At 34.4% G+C, this 23,130-nt stretch overlaps 1 protein-coding gene across 3 annotated transcripts in view; it reads right to left on the bottom strand.

Annotated features, from left to right (window-relative positions):
• The window catches only part of LOC136041999 (uncharacterized), a 43,392-nt gene extending 25,149 nt beyond the window's left edge, over positions 1-18,243 (bottom strand). For 2 of the 3 annotated variants that reach the window (XM_065726828.1, XM_065726830.1), the window contains exons 1-3: positions 18,151-18,243; positions 8,859-8,944; positions 1,758-1,848 (exon numbers count right to left, since the gene is read on the bottom strand). In XM_065726828.1, coding sequence (XP_065582900.1) covers positions 1,758-1,848; positions 8,859-8,930 — 163 coding nt within the window. In that variant the 5' untranslated portion in view covers positions 8,931-8,944; positions 18,151-18,243. Of the gene's footprint in view, positions 1-1,757; positions 1,849-8,858; positions 9,090-18,150 lie in introns of those variants that run through there. The other variant, XM_065726829.1, reaches the window with a different exon arrangement.
• Positions 18,244-23,130: the final 4,887 nt, after the last annotated feature.

The raw sequence follows: 23,130 nt of genomic DNA, 5'->3' as shown, positions 1-23,130 counted from the left end.
AAATCTGCATTAAAACAAGCATATGAGCAAGAATTCTTCTAGAAGACGGGATTGGGGTAAACTTGACAAAATTCAAATTCTGGCGCGTTATCTTTATTTATGACCAATACTCAGCATAGGATGGCTCCCTACAAGGAAATAATCAATAATAAGTCAAAACTAAACGAATTTGCAAAATATACTTAAATATATGTCATTCAAAAATTCTAACTGTGCCACAAATTCTAATTTATCGCCGAAAAATGTCCTCTTTCAATCATTAAAAAAGGAAATAGCTGGAAAACTAAGAATATTCAATTTGGTCAAGAATTGCAAACAAGGAAAAAAAATCGGGTTTCTTATAATATTAATTTAGTTAATATTCGATATTCTAATAGCATTAATTTTTTCAAATTTTCTGGATATATAATGTTCAAAATACTTTGTAAACAGTTTTAAATAAAACGAACACTGGTGACAATAGTGTGGAACTTCCTCTTAGTATTTTGCCCCCCCCCCAATATTTCAAAATTTCTTTTTTTTCTAATTTCATTTCATTGTTAAATGCCCTTTTTGGCATTTTGAGTAGAAGATTGAAAAGAACGAGAAATATCCCCCCTCCCTGATTTTGAAAATACATTTTTCCCAGTCCCTAAATTTCCTGTAATTGACATGGTACAATGATCGAAAGAATTACACTTCTAAAGATACAGAATGTGTAGTTTCAATTTTTAAAAGTAACAATAATCTTCTAGTTTTTATGGAGCATATCCCAAATCAACTTGAGCCATAGAAACACCTTTGTTTTCAGGCGAAAAGGAGAAGAAAAATGTAAAAAAAAAAAGATCACAAACCTTTAGCGTAAATTAAATAGAAATACATGTGTTGTTTATCCCTCAAACTTTGTTCAGGACAACAACTATGATCCGCGTAAAGTCCAGCTGTTTTTAGAATATTTTTTATCTTAAATTCAAGATTTTTTTTTCCCCTCTAAAATATAAGAATGACAGGTAGTTTTTGAAAATAGCAAGTTGAAGATAATTTTTTTTTTTACCAAACACAAATATAATATTTTACAATTGATGATTCCTCAAAGGGACATAAGCATGTTAGATGTAAGTTAATGGAAGGGGAGATGGCTAGAGACCTGGTGAAAATCAATATAATTTGTCAGAATCAGTAAAAACGATTTTTTTCGTAATTAGAATAACATTGAGTTATAAATTCAATTCAATTACAATAAATTCTAGGCGTCACTTTTAGATTAATCTCTGATTAGCAAAACAGAAATCGGTTCTTCGGTGCCCGGGTAAGGTATCTTTTAATCTAAAATCAGGGAAGCAAATTGATAATTCGAAAACACAAGAAATCTAAGTTATCCAAGAAAAAGTATTCTGATTGCTAATTTACATGCTCAGAAGAATCAGTAACATAATTTATATTATCTGACTGTGTTTGCATGTTTACAGTGAGACCCCCCTCCCCCCGAAAAAAAAATCCACGAAATGAAGTCATAAAAATTAGACATTTAATTTTGCTAGATGTCATGCCATATCATTTATTTATTGATTTTCAAAGGGTACCGGGATTAGCTAGCTTCTATCCCTACTATATATCACAGCATAGATACCAATATAGTATACAGGTATATTGGTATCTAGGCTGCGCTGTGTGTACTATTGAGACTCGACCGAAATAGTAAGCTACAATCCTAAGGTCAGATCCAAAGTTGGGACCCAATGTTACGGAAAACAATATTTGATGCGTAGTCCGCTTACCTGGGACTTCCTGCTCTATGTTGACCGGGTCTGAATCTTTTTGCTCACTTCTGTGCGAATCGGAATAGTCTTCAAAATCAGAGCAATACGACTTAAAAGCAAAAAGAAATTAGCTTGTTTAGAATATATTTATTTAGTTAATTTCTTGTCTACAAAATAAATACAACACTGGGGATTACAAACGATAATGAAACAAACTAATTAAACGGAAAACAACATATAAAAGTAAGTATTCACTGTATAACGGAATCAAATAACCAACTGCATGAAGAACAAGAAGATAAGGGTCAAAGTCAGAAATAAAATGCTCATATACAGAAAAAAAGTTCTTATATACAGATCTTCATTGAGACCTTTAATCTGGGATGGTATGTCAAAAAGGTCAAACACTTACTCTAAGCTTACTCTTACTCTAAGGTCTTACTCTTACTTAAGCTCAAACACTAAGCAAAAACTTACAGTATCTAAATAAAGCTCATTTCATTTGTTTTGTACCACAGCGTTTTTCCCGAAACAAATTTGTGGTAGAGGTGAGCTCGGGCAAATTGACTTAATTGAAATCATCTATAATAATTAAAAATGTTAGTCTGCTCTAAGCAGGCTTTATAAGGCGAAATGTTTTAGATTAAAAGTACAGTTTTTCAACACAATTTGCATGATATATTTTGACGGGCTTAATTATTTTTCTTTTAATTCATAAAACCGGAAGATCGAGGATAAGGTATCCATCAACCTTTCCAACCAACACTAAACTTTTCCGTTAGTGTGTCTTCCATGGGGAGGTAGTATTTTGTGTGAGGGGTATTTTCCGGGGGAAGTATATTTTCGGGGGGAGAAGGTAATTTCTGCGGGGAAATTTTTGAGGGTAGTTAGTTTCCATGGGGGTATTTTCTAGGGGGGGGGGTTATGGGAAAGGGTATTTTCAAACATCAAGTTTGAAATAGAATCGTTTATTTTAGTTTAGTCATTTGAATCTCAAATCCCATGGGAATGTTCATTTTGTTTCAATTCTTGCGCTATTTGTTTTTATTGTTCTACTTAGCTGTTATTGAAAAATTCAATTCCAAACAATATTACAAGGAGTGTAGGCTATTACCATGGTCACCTCAAATATATTCTAGAGGAAATTTACAGGACATATCTTAGGGCTATAGTTTGGTTAAATTAAAAAAAAGGTTTTTTTACTGTAAGTAAGGAGCAATACTAAAACTTAGAACGAACAGAAATTATTCCATATATAAAAGGGTTTGTCACCCTCCTCAACGTCCCGCTCTTTACGCTAAAGTTTTTTATTGTTTTAAAAAAGTTTGTATTGTTTGTATTGTGTTAGTAAGGAGCAATACTAAAACTTAAAACGAACAGAAATTATTCCATATATAAAAGGGGTTGTCACCCTCCTCAACGTCCCGCTCTTTACGCTAAAGTTTTTTATTGTTTTAAAAAGTAGAACTGTGACAAAGAGTCAAACTTTAGTGTAAAGAGCGAGGCGTTGAGCAGGGGACAACCCCTATCATATCGTTACGGAATAATTTCTGTTCGCCCCTTACTTTCAGTTAAAAAAAACTTGTTTTTTTTTATTTAATTTCTGAACGTTTTTGAATTAATGCATGTTTTCATATTGGCTCACCACACATGATTAATTATAACGAAATTTGTATACTAATTATTTTGGCTTGACTTTTTCATAGTTTTGATAGGACAATTTTCATAAAAAATGGGTGGGGGAGGAGGCCTAGTTGCCCTTCAATTTTTGGTTACTTAAAAATACAACTAGAACTTTTTATTTTTTTACGAACGTTTTAATTAGTAATAAATATACGTAACTTACGAATTAACTTACGCAACGGAATTCTACATTTGTATATATTTATTACGCATATGAAGGGGTTCGGCTCCTCGTCAATACTTCCCTATTTACATTGAAGCTTCAATTTTGTGCCAATTCTTTAAGAACAACCCCTGAATCACCAAGGCCGTAGAATAATTAGTTGAAATTACTTAAAATAATTTAGCGTAAAGAGCGAGGTATTGTGATGGAGATAAACCTCCCTATAGAAGTAATAATTCCTGTTCATTTTAAGTTTTAATACAGCTCCTTACTTCCAGTCGAAAAACTTTTTTTTATTTGTTTTCTCATTGTTTTTTTTTATTAGTGCTAAATAATCCTGTGCCCCCTTCATGGAAATTCTCTTCTCTCATGATAAATTCCTCCATGAAAAGATCCTCCCACGTAAACTCCTACCCCCAAATTATTCAAACTTACAACGACCAGAAGTTACTATTAAATTTTCATAAAAAATGGATGGGGGAGGAAGCCTAGTTGCCCTTCAGTTTTTGGTTACTTAAAAATACAACTAGAACTTTTTATTTTTTTACGAACGTTTTAATTAGTAATAAATATTCGTAACTTACGAATTAACTTGCGTAACGGAATTCTACATTTGTATATATTTATTACGCATATGAAGGGGTTCGGCTCCTCGTCAATACCTCCCTATTTACACTGAAGCTTCAATTTTGTGCCAATTCTTTAAGAACAACCCCTGAATCACCAAGGCCATAGAATAATTAGTTGAAATTACTTAAAATAATTTAGCGTAAAGAGCGAGGTATTATGATGGAGATAAACCTCCCTATAGAAGTAATAATTCCTGTTCATTTTAAGTTTTAATACAGCTCCTTACTTCCAGTTGAAAAACTTTTTTTTAGTTGTTTTCTCATTGTTTTTTTTATTAGTGCTAAAAAATCCTGTGCCCCCTTCATGGAAATTCTCTTCTCTCATGATAAATTCCTCCATGAAAAGATCCTCCCACGTAAACTCCTACCCCCAATTATTCAAACTCACAACGACCAGAAGCTACTATTTAAGAATAAATGAAACCCAAAACGAACAGAAATTAAATAAACGATCAGCAAAAAAGCATACAACAGGTAGTAATACAAATAAATAAATAGATCTTAAAACGACTAAACCTTAAATTGAATATGCAAATCAATCTTAAAACAAACAAAAATCTTTTACTATTGAAGTATAACCGAAAATAAACTATGTAAACAAACATAGCAAATAAAAATACAAAAAGTACTAACATAAATGAAGGAATAAATTTTAAAACGAATACACTTAAATTGAATATACAAATAAAGCTTAAAATAAGCAAAGATCACTACAAACAATATATTGAGTTTTGCCACATTCCCTAGCTGAAAAATTCTAAAACCTACTGCGTCATTGGCGCTTTACTGAAAACTGTTTGCATCTTAAACAGTCTTTGAAAGAACTATTGAGACCAAACTGAATATTTGATACATAATTTTATTAATTTTAAAGCTCATCCATTCAAAATTTTGTTTCACTTTAATTTTGTTATCATTTCCAATGCTGTAACAAGTGTAAAAGAAATATTTGCAATATAATTCGCTTTCAGTGAAGCGCCAATGTCCCAGTAGGTTTTAGACTTTTATAGTTAGGGATGGGGCAGTAGCCAAACTCTTGTTTTTAGTGAAAATATATTTGTATTGAAAAATCTTGGAAAAAACTAATAAATAAAATGAATATTTGATATAATTATATTAATTGCTGAAAGCTCATCAGTTTAGAATTTAATTGTACCGAAATTTTCAACTTATTTTCAATGTTGTAATAAGTACGGAAGAAAGTAGTTGTAATATAAATGGTTTTTCTATTTGCTTTTTTAGGATGTCTTAGGGGAGCGAAACCACCCTAATTTTGGGTTTATTTTATATTCGTTTCAAGTTTGGCTTCGTTGTTCGTTGTAGTAACAATTCCCTTTATTTTTCAGTTCGTCATTTATAATATTTTCAGCTCTTTTTAGATAATATTAAATAAATAATAAATGATATTAGTTATAATGAAATAATAAATAATAAATAAATAATAGATGATATTAAATAAAATAAACTTTAAGATTTAAAACGAACATAAATTATTCCATATATGAAAGGGGCTTTTCCCTCCTCAAAAACTCGCTTTTTACGCTAAAGATTGACCCTGTGTCAAAACTCTACTTTTTAAACAACAAAACTTTAGCATGAAGAGCAAGGCGTTGAAGAGGGGACAGCCCATTTCATATGCAGAACAATTCCTGTTCATTTTAAGTATTAATGACCCTCCTTATTTTCAGTTTAAAAAAAAAACTATTTTTTTGTCCCAGAACGTTTTTCAACTAGTGCATGTTTGAATTTGGCTCCCCATACATTAAAATTAAAACAAAATTTGAATATTAATTAGGCAGATTTATTCTGGATATGAAGAATTGCCCCCTCCTCAATACCTTGCTCTTTACGCTAAAGCTGTTAGCAGTTAAAAAAAAGCTTCCTATTCTAATTAAACGACCGCGGTGTTTCAATTTTAGTAAATAGTCAAACTTTAGCGGAAAAGTAAAGCATTGAGGAGGGAACAACCCTTCATATATGGAATAAGTTCTATTCGTTTTTCAAATAATAACAGTAAATTTGTCTCATCCTTTCTGAAATATACCCCTCCCTCTCACAAAACTCCTCCGTGGAAATGTCATCCAGAGTAAAGTGCAACACCCCCCCCCCTGTTATACCTTCAGACGGTTCTCTCTTTTCTGAGAATCTCCCTCACTGTAAAATTGCTTGTGGACAATTCACCCTGAAAAATTCTCATTTTCATTCTTTCATTTGAATAAGACTTTAATCTCTAATTGGTTTCCCGGTCACTCCAGAATTGACCCTTTCGTGGAAATTATTTCCCAGAAAAGAAAGCACGAGGAAAAGGAAAAAAGCCCCAGGATAATTCCCCCGAAGCATCTACACACAAAAAATTTGGCAAACAGAATGTAAAACATTTGAAACGAATTTTGTATAGCAATTCTACTCTACCCCCCCCCCCCCCAAAGTAACATATCCCCTTGAATTTTCACTCATTGGAGATTCACTCACCAAGGAAGATTCTCCTCATAGAAATCCACCCCAAGCAAAAATCCTTCTAAAAAAAACTATGTCTATATACTTCCCAATAACAAATACTATACGTAAGCAATGAACGAATTTCATAACTTGCAAACCTCTCCCCACGGACTGTAGGGGGTTATTTTACGCCATTAGACATAATTATTTGATCTTTCAACTGTACTGAACAAAATTATTATCTCAAAATTCTGATCAGATTATTTTTGGGAAAAATGGGCGTAAGAAAAGGCTCAGTTGCCCTCCAATATTTTTGGTTACGCAAAAAGGGCACTAGAACTTATAATTTCCGTTCGAATGAGCCCTCCTTCAATAATCTAGGATCAATGGGTTGATATGATCACCCCTGGAAACAAAAATAAACATGTATCCGTGATCTTTCTTCCGGCAAAAAAAAAATACAAATTCCCATATTTTGCAGAAACCTTTATAGTAGGGTTTCTGAAGCGCTGAATCTAATGCTGTTATTTTTATTAAGATCCTATGACTTTTAGAGGGTGTTTACCCCTTTTTTGAGTTAAACACCCCCAAAAAAAGGCTCGTAACCATTGATAGGTAGGCCTAAACTTAATGAAACTTAATAAATTTTAAATCAGCATAAAAATCTGATTCTTTTGATATATCAATTGGTAACAAAATTCCATTTATTAGATTTCGGTTACTATTGAGCCGGTTCCTTACTTACAGTTCGTTACCATGACCAGTTGAATTATACAAACTTGTTCGTTTTAATTCTTAAATGTGCTCTTTAATTTTAAAAGAAAGACCTTTTTTATTGCACTATTGTGAATATATTATTACATAGGCTACGCTAGTCCTGATGTATTCTTCGGGAATAAGTGGACTGGAGACTGGGAGTCAGGTTCACCCTAGAATCGAATTTATAAATTTTCCCCTGTGCTTATAATGTTTATACGCTAACACTTGAGCAATTTTTAATGAGTTTTAAAATAAGTTACTTCTTTAATCCTTTACCTCGGACAATGCATCTGGCCTATGTCCAATGAAACAAAAACAAAAAAGATCTTAAAGTGAAATTAAAATGATGAATAACACCTTTTTTTAAAAAATACATGGCCTATATAAAGAAACACACACAATTAAAAGCGACTAATACCTTGGCTCCTCGTTTGTTGGCATCTCATCCTTAACAGGTAACATATTTTGATGATTATTTGAGTCTTGATGATTAGAGTCTTGATTATATTATAAATTTAAAGAATATGATACGGACTATAAAATAATCAGTAAATAACTGTAACCAGAGATGTTTTGTCAAAAACAATCAACACTAATTATTTATGTATCAGATCAACGACGCTACTTGACTACTAAAGTCCTTGTGTCGTCTCTGCGGTTTGTGGCTACAGCCAGGCTCGATCTTTGGGTCCGTAGCTGACATAAAACCTGCTGCACCACCAGAAGACTCGACACCATTGATCAAACAAAGATGCTCTTTGTTTAAATTGGATTTCCGTCCTTTTCAAGATTGAAGATGGTCCTTTAAGGAGCCTTCGCGCCAGCGAAGGTAGTAAAATATTTTGATATGAGTACTTTTTCTCTTAGAGTATTTTTATTACTGTTATGGAGTTTTGACCTTGTACCCCTATTGATAATTGATTTTAAACAATTTTAACTACATATTCTCGGTGCTACGCAAGATCTTTTTTCAAAAGAAAATATATTAAATTGATTTTTTTTTCTAATGGGAACGTTCAAAATTTTGTAAGGACAACTGTTTGAAATTTTGAAGATGGTCACCAATATGTCAGAGTATGTCGCGTGGGGCTTCACTGACTTAAAAGTACAAATGAAGAAAGTAGTCCTTTGATTGAGGTTTTCCTCTACTATTAAAGCTACCCGACCTTTTTAAAAGCGTTTTGTATTTCTAATTCAGGTTATAGATCAGTAGCGCCATATTGTTTACGGCGCTGATAGTTTCCACCATGTTGAGCCATGTTCCAGGATATTAGGAGCCATGTTCCAGGATATTAGGAGCCATGTTGAAGAAGAAACGACGATTCGATTCTTCGTTCTTATTTAATGCGTCTTTGGGTGAAAAGACTAACTACTTTAAATCATCTGATGCTTAACTTGGATATTAGAATGAAGACACATGTTTTATTTAACCTTTCTCGCACTTACCTCGAAGTCTTCTTCATATGACTCTTCTGATTCAGTTTGTGACTCCGGGCCGTGATGAGGGATTTCTGACATTGCTTTGACTCAAACTTGTTTTAGTATCGAAAATAAGGAAAGAAATAAATAAAATAAATGTACAGCATGTGTGTCGTCAAAAACAAGAAACAGTTGGAAGCCTGTAAATTACAAATTATTATTAATTATAATTACATTATTATTATTATTAATTATTATTAAGTATAATTACAATTTTAAATATTAGAAAATTTGAAGAACCAAGATACTTCACTTCCATTCATTAGACCAGCTTATGCTTTACATTATTACGTTTTACGTGTTATTAAATGAAAAAAAAAGTTTTTTTAAATGAAAGTAAGGAGCAACCTTAAAACTTAAAACGAACAGAAATTACTCCGTATATGAAAGGGGCTTTTCCTCCTCAACGACTCACTCTTTATGCTAAAGTTTGACTCTTTCTCTTAACTGTATTTTTAAAACAGTAAGAAACTTTAGCGTAAAGAGCTCGGCGTTGAGGAGGAAAAGCCCCTTTCATATACGGAGTAATTTCTGTTCGTTTTAAGTTTTAATGTTGCCCCTTGCTTTCCTTTAAAAAACGTTTTTTTCTATTTAATTTCTGGACGTTTTTGAATTAATGCATGTTCTGATCTTGGCTCTCTGCACATAAATAACTAAAACGAAATTTGCATATTAATTAATTGCAATTAATCGAAAGATTTTGAGAAAAAAGGAGCGAGGGAGGAGGCCTAGTTGCCCTCCAAGTTTTTGATTACTTAAAAAAGCAACTAGAACTTTTAATTTTTTACAAATGTTCTCATTGGTAAAAAATACATGTAACTTACGAATTAACTTACGTAACCAATTTCTATATTCGTATGTTTTTATTGCGTATATGAGGGGTTAAGCCCTCGTCGATACCTCGCTCTTTACACTAAAACTCAGATTTTGCCCCGATTCCTTAAGAATGGCATCTGAATCACAAAGGCCGTAGAATAAATAGTTGAAATTACTAAAAATACTTTAGTGTAAAGAGTGAGGTATAATGAGGAGGTATACCCCTCATATGCGTAATAATTTTTGTTCGTTTTATGTTTTAATGCTGCTCCTTACTTTCAGTAGAAAAAAACTTTTCATATTTATTTTTTCACTGTTTTTTCAAATAATGCTAGAACATCCTGTGTCCCCTTCATTGAAATTCTCTTCCCCCATGAGAAGTTTCTCCATGGAAATATCCTCCCAAGTAACCCCCCCTCAACTCCCCCCTAAACCAAAAGAATCCCCCTGAAAACGTCTGTATACTTCCCAGTAACTATTACTATATGTAAACACAGGTCAAAGTTTATAACTTGCAGCCCCTCCCACGGGGACTGCGGGGGAGTAAGTCGTCCCTAAAGACATATTTGTTAGGCTTTTCGACTATGTTGAATAAAATGGCTATCTCAGAATTTTGATCCTGTGACTTTTGGGAAACAATGAGCGTGGTAGGGGGCCTAGGTGCCCTCCAATTTCTTTGGTCCCTTAAAAAGGGCACTAGAACTTTTAATTTCCGTTAGAATGAGCCCTCTTGCAACATTCTAGGACCAATCAGTCGATACGATCACCCTTGGGAAAAAAAACAAATAAACACGCATCCGTGATCTGTATTCTGGCAAAAAATGTGAAATTCCACTTTTTTGTAGATAGGAGTTAGAAACTTCTAAAATAAGGTTCTCTGATACGCTGAATCTAATGGTGTGACTTTCGTTAAGATTGTATGACTTTTAGGGGGTGTTTTCCCCTATTTTCTAAAATAAGGCAAATTTTCTCAGGATCGTAACTTTATATAGGTAAGACTAATCTAGATGAAAGTTATATATTTGAAATCAGCATTAAAATGCATTTTTTTTATGTAACTATCGGTGTCAAAATTCCATTTTTTAGAGTTTCAGTTACTATTGAGCCGGGTCGCTCCTTACTACAGTTCGTTACCACGAACTGTTTGATAAGGTTCTTACAACTTGTACTTTTTGGTCAATATGCCATTGTGAAAAGCTATAGCGCCCTATTACCGAATTTTTTGCTTGTAAAGTATCCACTGTTATTTTCGTTAGAGCTGCTAATATTGAAACTCAGCTTAAACGCAATTTACCTAAAATATTACTGTCCGTCCTTGCAGACTGAATTTTCAAAATATTTTGTTTTACCTTCTTTTTTTCTACTTTTTCCCATGATTCAGTGGTTTAATGCAAAGCCCCATTGGACCAGCCTCTTCAGACCTTTTTTCCAAATTTGGAGACTGTTCTAGAGTAGCAGTGAGAGACTCCTCTGTGGCTGTGAAGTTTGGCGCCTGAAGCCAGCTATTCGGAATTCTGGCTCATAATCATATTTACTTGAAACAATTACCCAAAACCATTACCTTTCTTGATTCAGCCCATTCGTGGTTAGAGAAAACACTAGTAGCAGTTCGGGTGAACTACTAACGGAAAATTGTCAAATCTGAGGTTGACTCCAACAGCAGCTATCGCTGCTAAGGTAGACGATAAAGATTTCTCTTTTTTTTAAATCATCACATCGACGATATATAGCTCCACCCTGTAGAAAATGACTGTTGCATACTCTAGCGTCAGGGATAGCTGTAATCCAGATTGTGTCCTGAACAGGATGTATTTTTTAATATAATTAAATAAAAAAAATTTTTTACTGAAAGTAAGGAGCGACATTAAAACTTAAAACGAACAGAAATTACTCCGTATATGAAATGGGTTGTCCCCTCCGCAATCCCTCGCTCTTTACGCTATAGTTTTTAATTGTTTTAAAAAGTAGAATTGTGGAAAAGAGTCAACCTTTAGCATAAAGAGCGAGGGATTGCGGAGGGGACAACCCATTTCATATACGGAGTAATTTCTGTTCGTTTTAAGTTTTAATGTCGCTCCTTACTTTCAGTAAAAGAAGCTAGTTTATTTATTTAATTTCTGAACGTTTTTGAATTAATGCATGTTTGATTTTGGCTATCCGCATATAAATTATTAAAATGCAATTTGCATATTAATTCTTTTTTTTGGCTAAATGGCTTTCTCTTAGTTTTGATCAGACGATTTTGAGAAATAAGGGGTGGGGAAGGAGGCCTAGTTGCCCTCCAATTTTTCGGTTACTTAAAAAGGCAACTAGAACTTAATTTTTAACGAACGTTTTTATTAGTAAAGAATATACGTAACTTAAAAATTAACTTACGGAACAAACTTTTATATTCTTATATTTTTATTATGTGTGTGAGGGGGCTTGTCCCCTCGTTCATACGTCGCTCTTTGCACTAAATCTTAAGTTTTGTCCCAATTCTTTAAACATGACCCCTGAATCAGAAAAGGCCGTAGAATAAATAGTTGAAATTACTAAAAATACTTTAGCATAAAGAGCGAGGTATTTATCTCCTCCTAAATACCTCGCTCTTTATGCTAAAGTATTTTAGAACTCATCATATGCGTAATAATCTCTGTTCGTTTTAAGTTTTAGTGCTACTCCTTACTTTTAATTGAAAAACTTTTTCATGTTTATTTTTTCATTGTTTTTTTTTATATAGTAATGCTAGAAAATCCCGCGCCCTTTTCATTGAATTTCTCTTCCCACATGACATATTCCTCCAAGTAAAGATTCTCCCACATAGCTCCCTCCCCTCAACCCCACCCCCAAACCAAAAAAATTCCCCTGAACACGTCTGTACAGTTCCCAATAACCATTATTGTATGTAAACACAATAACAAAGACATAGTTATTGGCTATGCTGAACAAAATGGCTATCTCAAAATTTTGATCCGTTGACTTCGGGGAGAAAATGAGCGTGGGAGGGGGCCTAGGTGCCCTACAATTTTTTTGGTCACTTAAAAAGGGCACTAGAACTTTTCATCTCCGTTAGAATGAGCCCTCTTCCGACATTCTAGGACAACTTGGTCGATACGATGACCCCTGGAAAAAAAACAAAAAAACAAACACGCACCCGTGATCTGTCTTCTGGCAAAAAATACGAAATTCCACATTTTTGTAGATTTTTGCTATAGGGTTCTCTGATACGCTGAATGCTATGGTGTGATTTTCGTTCAGATTCTATGACTTTTAGGGGGTGTTTCCTCCTATTTTTCAAAATAAGGCAAATTTTCTCTAGCTCGTAACTTTTGATGACAAAGACTAAATTTAATGAAACTTATATAATTAAAATCAGCATGAAAATCCGATTTTTATGATGTATCTTTTAGCATCGAAATTCCGTTTTTTAGGGTTTCGTTTACTATTGACCCGGGTCGCTCCTTACTACAGTTCTTTACCACGAACTGTTTGATATATAACTTCTCAAAATCATTCCAATCCTTATTTAAGTCAAACTCAAAAATAGAGAGATTATTGAAAATATTTATCCTAAAATTTATACTACATTTAATTAACTAGCTTTGGTTAATATTGAAATTTTCTGAAAAAAGAAAATCTTTATTTCAAAGTCCACTTTATTTAACAAAATGATGAAGCACCCTAAAATCTATGGTCTGTATGTTAAGCAATCAGTCTAAATTTTGCATCATCTTATTGAACTGATGTGTAGAAAGATTAGGGTGAGTTTATTTGAACAGAAAATTTTAATATATTTTTTAAGATCACGGAAAAGCACCATTTAATACCAAAGAATACTAATTTTTGGTCTAGAAGGAGGAAACATACGTCAAACGAAAACTTTTAGAATTCCAATAAATTTTTACATATCCAAAAGCTTCAAATGAAATTCTACAAAATCCCAAAATTTAACCCCAGGTTATCACTTGATTTCTCGTTTAGTATAACTACAGTCAGTTTTTCAGTGCCTGGGTCGGGTTTCTTTAGATGTTTTGCTTGTCAGGGCTCGGGACAGAGGCCTGATAATTTTGGCACTAATAAATTTAAACATCTATGGAAATGGAGTGCTAATTGTGTTGCGAGAGCAAAACTTTGGTTTTTTCGTGTTTTTCTTTTTCCTTGCACCTCGATTTCGGCTTATTCCTAGGAAGTGGTAAGGGCCTAACATCTGTGGCTCTTATGGAAAGTGTGGACCTTAGGCAGGATTGATGAATATGACTTTGCATTTTGAAAAGCTTTGTAGAACTCTTGCCTAGGGCCAAAAAGGATGGTTTTGCTTGTTTTTCTACCCATTTCTGTTCGTGATTTCAGCTGAGTTTATTATTCGGTTTTTCGCACTTGGGATTGCGGTAGAAAAATGGTATCAGATGTGCCTCTTAAACTTTAAAAGTTTTCTCATTGCTAAGGAAATTAGTGCTTATCCTTTGCTCCTTTCTAAGTGATGACGTTAGAAACTTGGCCTACGACGAAAAAGTCAACATTTGAACTAAGACAGATAGATTTTTTTGACGGTAGTTGATGGCTCTTGATGAGCTGGTCAAAGTATATGTCATACATTTTTTTGTAGAAAAATTCCTTCATGAGATATACCAGTTTGAAAGTTTAAAGGGATTGATAACTTCAGCAGTAAGGTACACACTGAAACCAAAAATAGGTTGATACGGAAATGGTATCAGATGTGCCTCTTAAACCTTAAAAGTTCTCCCATTGCTACAGAAATTGGAGTTTATCCTTTGCTTCTTTCTAAATGATGACGTTCGAAACTTGACCTACGGTAAAAAAGTCAACTTTTGAACTAAGACAGATAGATTTTTTTTTCGGTGGCAGTCGATAGCTCTTGATGAACAAATCAAAGTATATGTCATTTATTTGGTAGAGAAATTCCTTCATTACATATACCAGTTTGAAAGTTTAAAGGGGTTGACAACTTTAGTAGTAAGGTACACACTGACCAAAAATAGGCCGATACCAATTGTGAGACATGTTGGGGAGTAATAAGCAACAGTCGGCTGTTAGCTCATAATCATCTTCGGCAATGAGGGGATCGCAACTTTTGCTAGTTGATGTACCTATTATTTGTTTCCGGTGTATTTGATGGTAAAACCAATTTGGTTTCACTGGTAAGACATCTAGGGGACTTGTAAGCAATAATCGGCCAATAGGCTACAACCATCTTCAGCGATGAAGGGTTTGCAACTTTTGCTAGGTGCAATGACAGGTTTGCAACTTTGCGAGTTTGTGTACCTGGCATTTAGTTTAAGATCTTTACAGATTAACAACTTCAGCGTTTAATCGAAGTGAGAAAACAAAACCAAAGTTTTGCTCTCGCAACACTTTACTCAGGGAAGCCGAACAAAGGTTCCCGCAACACCTTACGTTGCCTATTCAACGTAGATATAGCTGCTAATTTGATGATAAAGAAAAATAATAAACAATTTAGATGACAGGATCGTGCCTCCATGTATGCAGGGTACCATGCATACGAGAAAACAGGGAAAATTTTATGTTAAAATATTACCCAACCACCCACCCACCCCATAAGAATAAAATTTCAAGTTAACAGACCTGAATATTTATGATAACTACAAAGCATTGGTTTGCCACTGACCAATTGATCGGCTTTCCAAAGGATACCTGTATAAGCAAGCTGGCATCTGGACTTTTTATGTTTCATAATTTACAAGAAGTTACCCCGAGTTTATATCATATAGAGCACTGAATCAAGTATCGAAGGCCTGACTTTAGTGAGAATATAATGATTTGAATCTTTGGGAACTGGTGTAAATTACTATATAGCTGTGCTCGATACAAACTAGATTGGAAGGGCTATCCTCCCCCCATGAAAAAACAAAATTTTTTTTTTCTTATTTGCATTAAAAACGAAAGATTGGGTCTAATAAATGGAATTTTGTGAGAACACAGACGCAAAGCCGTATCCAGGGAGGGGGTGGGGGGTGTTAGACTCTCTCTCCTCCGAAATGTTTTTTGACTTGTGAAATCGTAACAAAAATGGATGTAAACCAACTTTAATGTGTTTTTGATGTTTTTGTGTACCCCCCCCCCCAAAGAATAAAAGATCCTTGCATAAACTACCAGCAAAAGACAAATCTTGGATACGGTCCTGATCAGATCGGTGGCGTAATTTCTTAAAAATCCTGGGAGGGGGGGGGGGTTAAAGTTTGAACCAATATTTCCAAATCAAGTAAGAATGACAGTAAAAACAAAAAAGGCCATTTGGTGCCATAAAGGTGCTACAAAAGTGCTATAAAGGTACTTTATAATACTTGAAAGGTAATTATATACTAAAAACACTGATCCGTTTCTGTTGGTGCTTGAATTATGCAGATTTATCTAAGTTTTGACAAGATTTCGGGAGGAACTAAATTTCAGCCGGGAATGGGGGGTAAATTAAGGTCAAGGGGGGGGGCAAACCGAAATTTCGAAGGGGCAGTTGCCCCCTGCCCTATAGGAAATTACGCCCCTGGAGCAGACCCTTTCTCTTTGGAAATGTCTTTTAAGCTCCTTCAAAAAAAAAGATATGATTGATGTTCACCAAGGATTGAATTACATCACTGAAAGTAGAATTGAAAGGTATGGCCAAATTATGAACATGGAATAAGACGACCCGACGTAAAAACAAAAAGAAAAGGGTTAGGCAATGTGATATAAGTTCTTAAGCGAAAGGAATTAAAAGGAATCCAGATTGATTATTTTAAACTTCGTAAATTTTTGTTTTTTCTCTTCCTCCTTAGGAAAAAAACAGATTCTTATTAACAAGTTTCTTTTTCCTGATATTATTGTAAAATTGGAAGTACTACAAAGAAAGCTTTCAAATACCGCTTGTATCCGTATTTCTCGACACCACCACTTATCACGTTTTTTCAGTCGTAAGTTATTTTTCCTTTATTTGTTTCTTTTTTCCTCTCTTTTGTTACTCCACGTTTTTAGTATTGTAGAGATTGAATAAAAATTAAATAATACTAACAATAGACAGTTTGCTTCCATTTGTCTGTACATCACAGCTTTATTAGATTATGCACGTCGTGAGTTCTTTTTTTCTTATTCTTCTTTCCTCCTCCTTTTATATTTTTCTCTCTTTTGTTTTAGTGCCTTTAATGTTTTGTATGTTACTCTGTAACTGTTTCCTTGTAATTTCTATTTTTATTTCTATTGTATTTTTATGTGTTTTCTTCGTATTAGGCCTAATCCACGAATTATACATTTTTATGGTTTGGGTCAAAAATAAATAATAACAAAAATAATAATATGAAGTTACTTAAATATGAAGTGAGTAGGAAGTCACACACACTTCTTTCCGTTACCTATAAGGGGCATGGGAGTGCCACCAACCCCCTACTTGCCAACATGCCTTACCTAGAGTCTAAAGCAACATAGCTTATGTATCTTAAAATCATGGGGAGGGATATTAGAAGTCGCTAGATATATAACAAAGATTGTGATTTCTTATTCTAAATTGTAAATTTGCTGGTTTTTTCTAGGAAATCGTGAACAGGTTAGTTCGTTTGTCTTTTTAGTCTACTAAAAAAAGCAAAACATTGAAAAAAGCGCCATTCAACCTCTTGATATAATAAATGTTAGGGTCCCAGTGCAGTTTTATATATCAATTAACGAACAGAACTAATTCAAGATGACATTAAGATGATCGAAAGCACTGTGTAAAATAGAAAGGTTTGATAAGTTTCACAGATGCAAGCCTGGAGGTCGAATTCTAATCTATAATACAGTTTTCTTGATATTATTTTTTGTTTGTCACTATCAAAATAGCGAGGTTGCCTCAACATTCGTGAGCTCAATGTCAATGTGGATAGAATCAATAAGGTGATTTAAAACAAAGCGATGCTATGCTTATATGGCATTATTTTGAATTTTTCATCATTCTTTTCAAATCTTGATTAATGAGATGTAGTCCATGTGAGGACTTTCATATTTAGTTCTTAGTTCACGATTACTCCTCCTCAGAAGGAAATACCATAATATTTTGATAGCAACTTTACTAAATTCTAAAATACTTACTTATATCGTTCCTCAAAGTGCTTCACTTTACTTTGTCCCCTTCCCTAATGTGCAAATATAAAGCTCACATTATATATTCTTTTTCCATATTCTTCATTATATTCTATATTCTATTCTATATTCTAGAATATATTCTATATTCTATATTCTTCATTCCTTTTTCCATTTCTTGATTTCATTGACGTTGCTTCAAGGTAAGAAAAGGTAAGCCAAATTTAAATTAAATACATTTACATTTTAGTTCCCATAACTTTCATCTGAGCTTAGCCTTGCGTTTACCAGTAAAAGATTTGGTCTCTTATTAATAACCTCTTGAGCACTAGACAGGAATTATTGCTAAGCATAATACTCACAGTATTTCTTGAACAAATTTTTGCAGATTACTTACTATTCTGGATAATTTTTAAGTAAAAGTTATTTCCAAAATAGATTAAAATCCTCTGTATCACTGATGTTGAATGACATTGATGTGTTGTGGAAACAATGTCTGTTTATTTGCTTCACCATAGTAACCGGTTAGGTTCGGACTTATTTTGAATTTGATTCTACTAAGGATAAAAAATTACAAACGCTAAAAATTCTGAAAAGAAAAATTGTATTAAGAAATGTTGTTTAGTCTTTAACAACCCTAAATTTAATCGCACAGCAAGGATTTCCTTTTGGAAAGAGTGTGATTTATTTCCAGGAATTTATTCAGCTACGGAAAAGGTATATTCATTGCAATTACATTAAAAAAAGAGTACAGTGTTTTTACGTTTCAGAGGCAACACTATAGCATTGCCTATAGTAGGCTAAAGGCCATAAAGCTTCAATGTTTTATTATTTACTTTTTTTCCCAGAAGATATTCATATAGAAGGAATGGTCAAATAAACTTTGGAGGGGGCTCATTCGATTGGAAATCAGCAGCTCTAGCGCCCTTTTAAGAGTCAAAAGGAATTGGAGGCAACTTGTCCCCCCCTCTCGCGCCTTTTTCCATAAATTCACCCGATTAAAATTTTGAGATGGCCATTTTGCTAAAAATAGTTCAAAGATCAGATAACAGAAAATCCAGGGTCAACACAACCCCCCAGAACCCCCTGAAAAGCGTTTTGAGTTATGCCCTGGGGTAAGGTAAAGGTAAAGGATACGGCATTAGACTTTACAGTCCCTACCGGCGGTGCTGATCTCCGTTTCTTGGCCCTTCAGCCAGGAAGTGCAATGGGGGGTTGGGGGCCAACCATCCTGTGCTTTCGCACACCCTTCCTGTTTACCTTCCCCAGATTTCTCCAGGTACCCATTTAAAGCTGGGTCAGATAAAAAAAAAGTCCGGCTTCAACACAACCCCCCAGAGCCCGGTGGAAAGTGTTGTAATTTATACCACGGGGGCATATGAGGTATTTAAGTAAGGAGTGGTCATGTAAGCTTCAGAGGGGTTCGTTTGAGTGGAATTTGAAAGTTTCTAGTTCCCTTTTTCAGAATAAAAAATTAATCGGAGGTTGTCCCCACAACCCCTTTTCTCCAAATCCGTCACATTGAAAATTGGAGTAGCCAGTTTATTCAAAATAATCCAATATAACAAATAACAAAATGACCATATAACAAAACTTCGGGGTCAGCCCAACCCCCAGAGCCTTTGAGAAGGGCCGTAAGTTATGCCCCGGGGGTATATAAGGTTTTTATTGTAGAGATGGTCGTATAAACTTTGGTGGGGGCTAAAATGACTAGAAATGGAAAATTGTAGTCAGTTTTTTAAGATTTAAAAGTGATTAGATGGCAAATAGCCTCCCCCCACACCCTCTTTTCGCCAAATGCATCTCAGCGACTTTTTTTGATAGTCATTTTGTTCAAAATGACTATATTTTTTCAAAATGACTATGGAAGGGGTCGTCTTATAAACTTTGAAGGGGGCTCATTCGATTTGAAACTGAAAGTTCTAGTTTCTAAGAGTCAAAAGGGACCAGAGGTCAACTAGCCCTCTTCTCTCGCTTTTCCCCAAATACATCAGGTCGATTTTTGAGATAGCCCTTTCGTTCGAAAGAGATCAAAGATCCTATGTAAGAAATTCGGGATTGACACAACCCCCAAGAGCCCTGGGACAGTGTTGTTAGTTATGCCCAGGGGACATATAAGGTTTTTATGGAAGAGGTGGTCATATAAAACTCAAAGGGGTTTTTTCGATTGGAAATTGGAAGTTATAGTTCTGTTTTAATAGTCAAAGGTGACCGGTGGGCAACAAGCCCCTCCAATGCCTTTTCCACAAATAAATTCAGTCGAAATTGTGAGATAGCCTTTTTGTTCAAAATAGTCATGGGCAAAAAGTTCTATCACTAGATTTCTATGAATTGATTGTGATATCAACGCTTGGATCACTGCATCTTTGAAAAGGATTTGACGACACTTTATCTGCCTGTCTTAAGTTTATAGAGAATTGTCCAGTGTTTGGTGTCACCCGAGCTAACTAGCCAATTTTTAGTTTATCATCTCGTAAATCGTTTAAGCTCCAAAAAGTGTGCATGTCAAAACCAGTTTCTTTTCAATAACTAAACAATTTCTTGAAATTCCTGCAATAACAGACACGTCTAAGCTTTATTTGTGATTCTGGAAGGTTTTGAACAGTATAAACATTTGTGGATAATATTTACCAGTTGTCCTATCGAAGCGAAGATAGAATTAGTGAGAATGTCAGTGTTGATAGTGATTCCAATCCTGTGATGAATGGTGGAACTATGGGTGATTTGTTAGCATCAATTGAAGTTTGTATCCCCAAGCCTAACACAAACATCGAAAATATAAGTACTTCTTTCGAAAATGGTATCGGAAGCTGTAGTGATAAAATTTCTATATCTAAATAAAACTGGGTGAGCGAACGCGATATCAATTGTTTCAAAACCCTTGTATTCAGCCATTTATCTATAGCTCTCCCCATTTAGTTTACAATATGCAGGGCAGGAAAAAAAAATGATTTTTCAATCGCACTCGCTTGGAACAATTCCATTGGCTAGTAATCTCATAGGAAATGAAAGGCTTATTCTGTGAATATTGTATTTCGTTTAACGTCTGAGGGTTCGAAAGCTCCAATCAATTGTAAAAGTTGGTAAAGAAGCCCCTTGTGACGTTGGCTAAGCTAACTGAAAAAGAAGGCATTTGGTATCTCATGAAAATAATCAGTACCCCCGTGATTTCGTTGACACAGACAAACATATCTTTCTAAAGTATAATAACCCTGAAACCAGCATTTCAAGCCTTGTAACCGAACAACACAGCCACCAAGTGCAGGAAAACAGAGGGAGCATTTGAATCCAATTGTAGCTTCAATCACTTTCTTGGGCTGATAAAACATTCCTCTTCGTGGTCATAGAAGCGGTGGAGAATCATTAGCAGAGAAGAGCCAATTAATAAACGAAAAAAAAAAAATCTGAGAACCTTTAAGGTACTGTGTAAGTAGTGGTTGCAAGACTTCAAAACAACATTTAGAAAGCTGAGGTGCAGATGCTACTTATGTAAGTGAAGCAACACAGAATGGATTAATTGAATGTTGTGGTAAAGAGATTCTCTAGCACATACTCGGACAGCATTGGAAACTTCGAACCGATCATTAAATGGAAAACGCTTGGAAACATTGTGATGGATTTTATTCGATCTCTTGGGCTGGACTTGAAAAATTGTGTGGGCATATACACTGATGGATGGGCTATGTGGGTTTCAGAAAATTGTGACGCTATAAAAGAAGTTCAAAAGGTTGAAAAGAATTTCCTGTGTTTCCCACGGCTAGAATGGCTAGAATAAACCGCACTTCTTGGCTCACTTACCAGGTCTTTAGTATTTCTCGTAGCATATCCGTAATAAAATGAATTAAAACGAAAAAATGAATACAAACATCAGGCTCGAAACCATTCAAACTCTGAAATAAAAAATACATATCTGAAAATTTCTAATTTGACCAACATTTAAAATCCTACAAATTTCTTAAAAATTGACTCTGTACTTAAAACTCATGCATCATACTTACCAATTAACCTCACTGCTTTATTTTGCTGAACCTGCACTCGTTTGAAATCGCACGTAAAATTACTGGTCCGAATCATACATCCATAATTTATATATGGTGCAATCAAAGAGAAATGTAAAGAACCAAAATATAAGAAGGTAAAAAATGTTGAAAATATCTTAAAATCCCAAGGCCACGCGCTACCTTACACGAAACCACATCAACGTATCTTCTCCAGCTAAGGTTCTGATCATTAATGAATCCTAGGTACCGCATCTCCTCAATTTGCTTTAGAAAGGACCATTTATTCCTGTTTCACTGGGAAGATTTGGAGATCCACCAGTCCGATTAAACTGAATATAATTACTCTTTACCGCGTTAATGCTAAGTAAACCAGTGTCTACGAGATATCAACAGTATCAAACGCTTTTTTAAAATCTATATAAATACTAATTCAATATTCACCCTCTTCTAAAGATAAATTAAGATTCTTACAAGATTATGGCCTTTTTGGAATTCAAACTGTCCATTATACAATGCATGAAGGCTCGTGAGGTGATCATAAAGTCTTCCATGTATAACTTTTTCATAAACTTTCGAAAATATTGGCAAAATAGAAATAGGTCTACAGCTCGATATATCCATTTGAGTGCCCCCTTTGTAGAGAGGGAGAATCTTTGCTGTTTTCAATAATTTACAAAAAAACTCCCTTCTCCATTGATAAAGTCATTAGGTGTACTTGCACAGGAAGAATGTAAACCAGAATTGATCGAATAGTCATCAGGTTAACACCATCTAGCCCATTGTTGTTGGATACAATCATGCAGATGATGGTTGTTAATTAAGATGAATCACAGGGACGAAGTTTCATTTTCATTTTCACGCCCCGTTCACCAGGAAATGAGTTGCTGTTCACAAGACCTAGGGAATTTCTAGTTTCCGCTTGTATTTTCGTTCCAATATTAGACAATAATCATCAAATATGTTACACAACTCTTGTCTATCCTCTACAACCACTTCTTCGATTTCAATAGGATGGTCTCGAGATCTCCAAGGCCCACTAACCAGTTATTTGATAACTTTTCAAGTTTTTTTTTCAGATCTGCTTTCAGATCTGCACTTCAGATCAAGAAGTGCCGAGTAATGCTGTTTTTTCTTTTCACTGAGTTCACCTTAGTCCGAATCTGTTTATAATGACCATTTTCTTCTTCATTTGAAGATCTCAGATAATCTTAAAACCCCCACGCTGTTTAAATAAGTTAAATAGCTGTTCATCAACCTTTGATTTTCTATATGGTCTCTATCTGTGTGTCTTCAGCGGGCTAGTTTAAATTGCGCAAAAGCTTCACACGGGTTTTCCTAATTCAAGACAGGTTCAAAGTATGTTACACTTATTTCTT

This window comes from Artemia franciscana, unplaced genomic scaffold (assembly GCF_032884065.1).
Source record: "Artemia franciscana unplaced genomic scaffold, ASM3288406v1 PGA_scaffold_55, whole genome shotgun sequence".
NCBI lineage: Eukaryota > Metazoa > Arthropoda > Branchiopoda > Anostraca > Artemiidae > Artemia > Artemia franciscana.
Note: the sequence above shows the minus strand (reverse complement) of the source record. Positions and strands in the feature narration are given on the sequence as shown.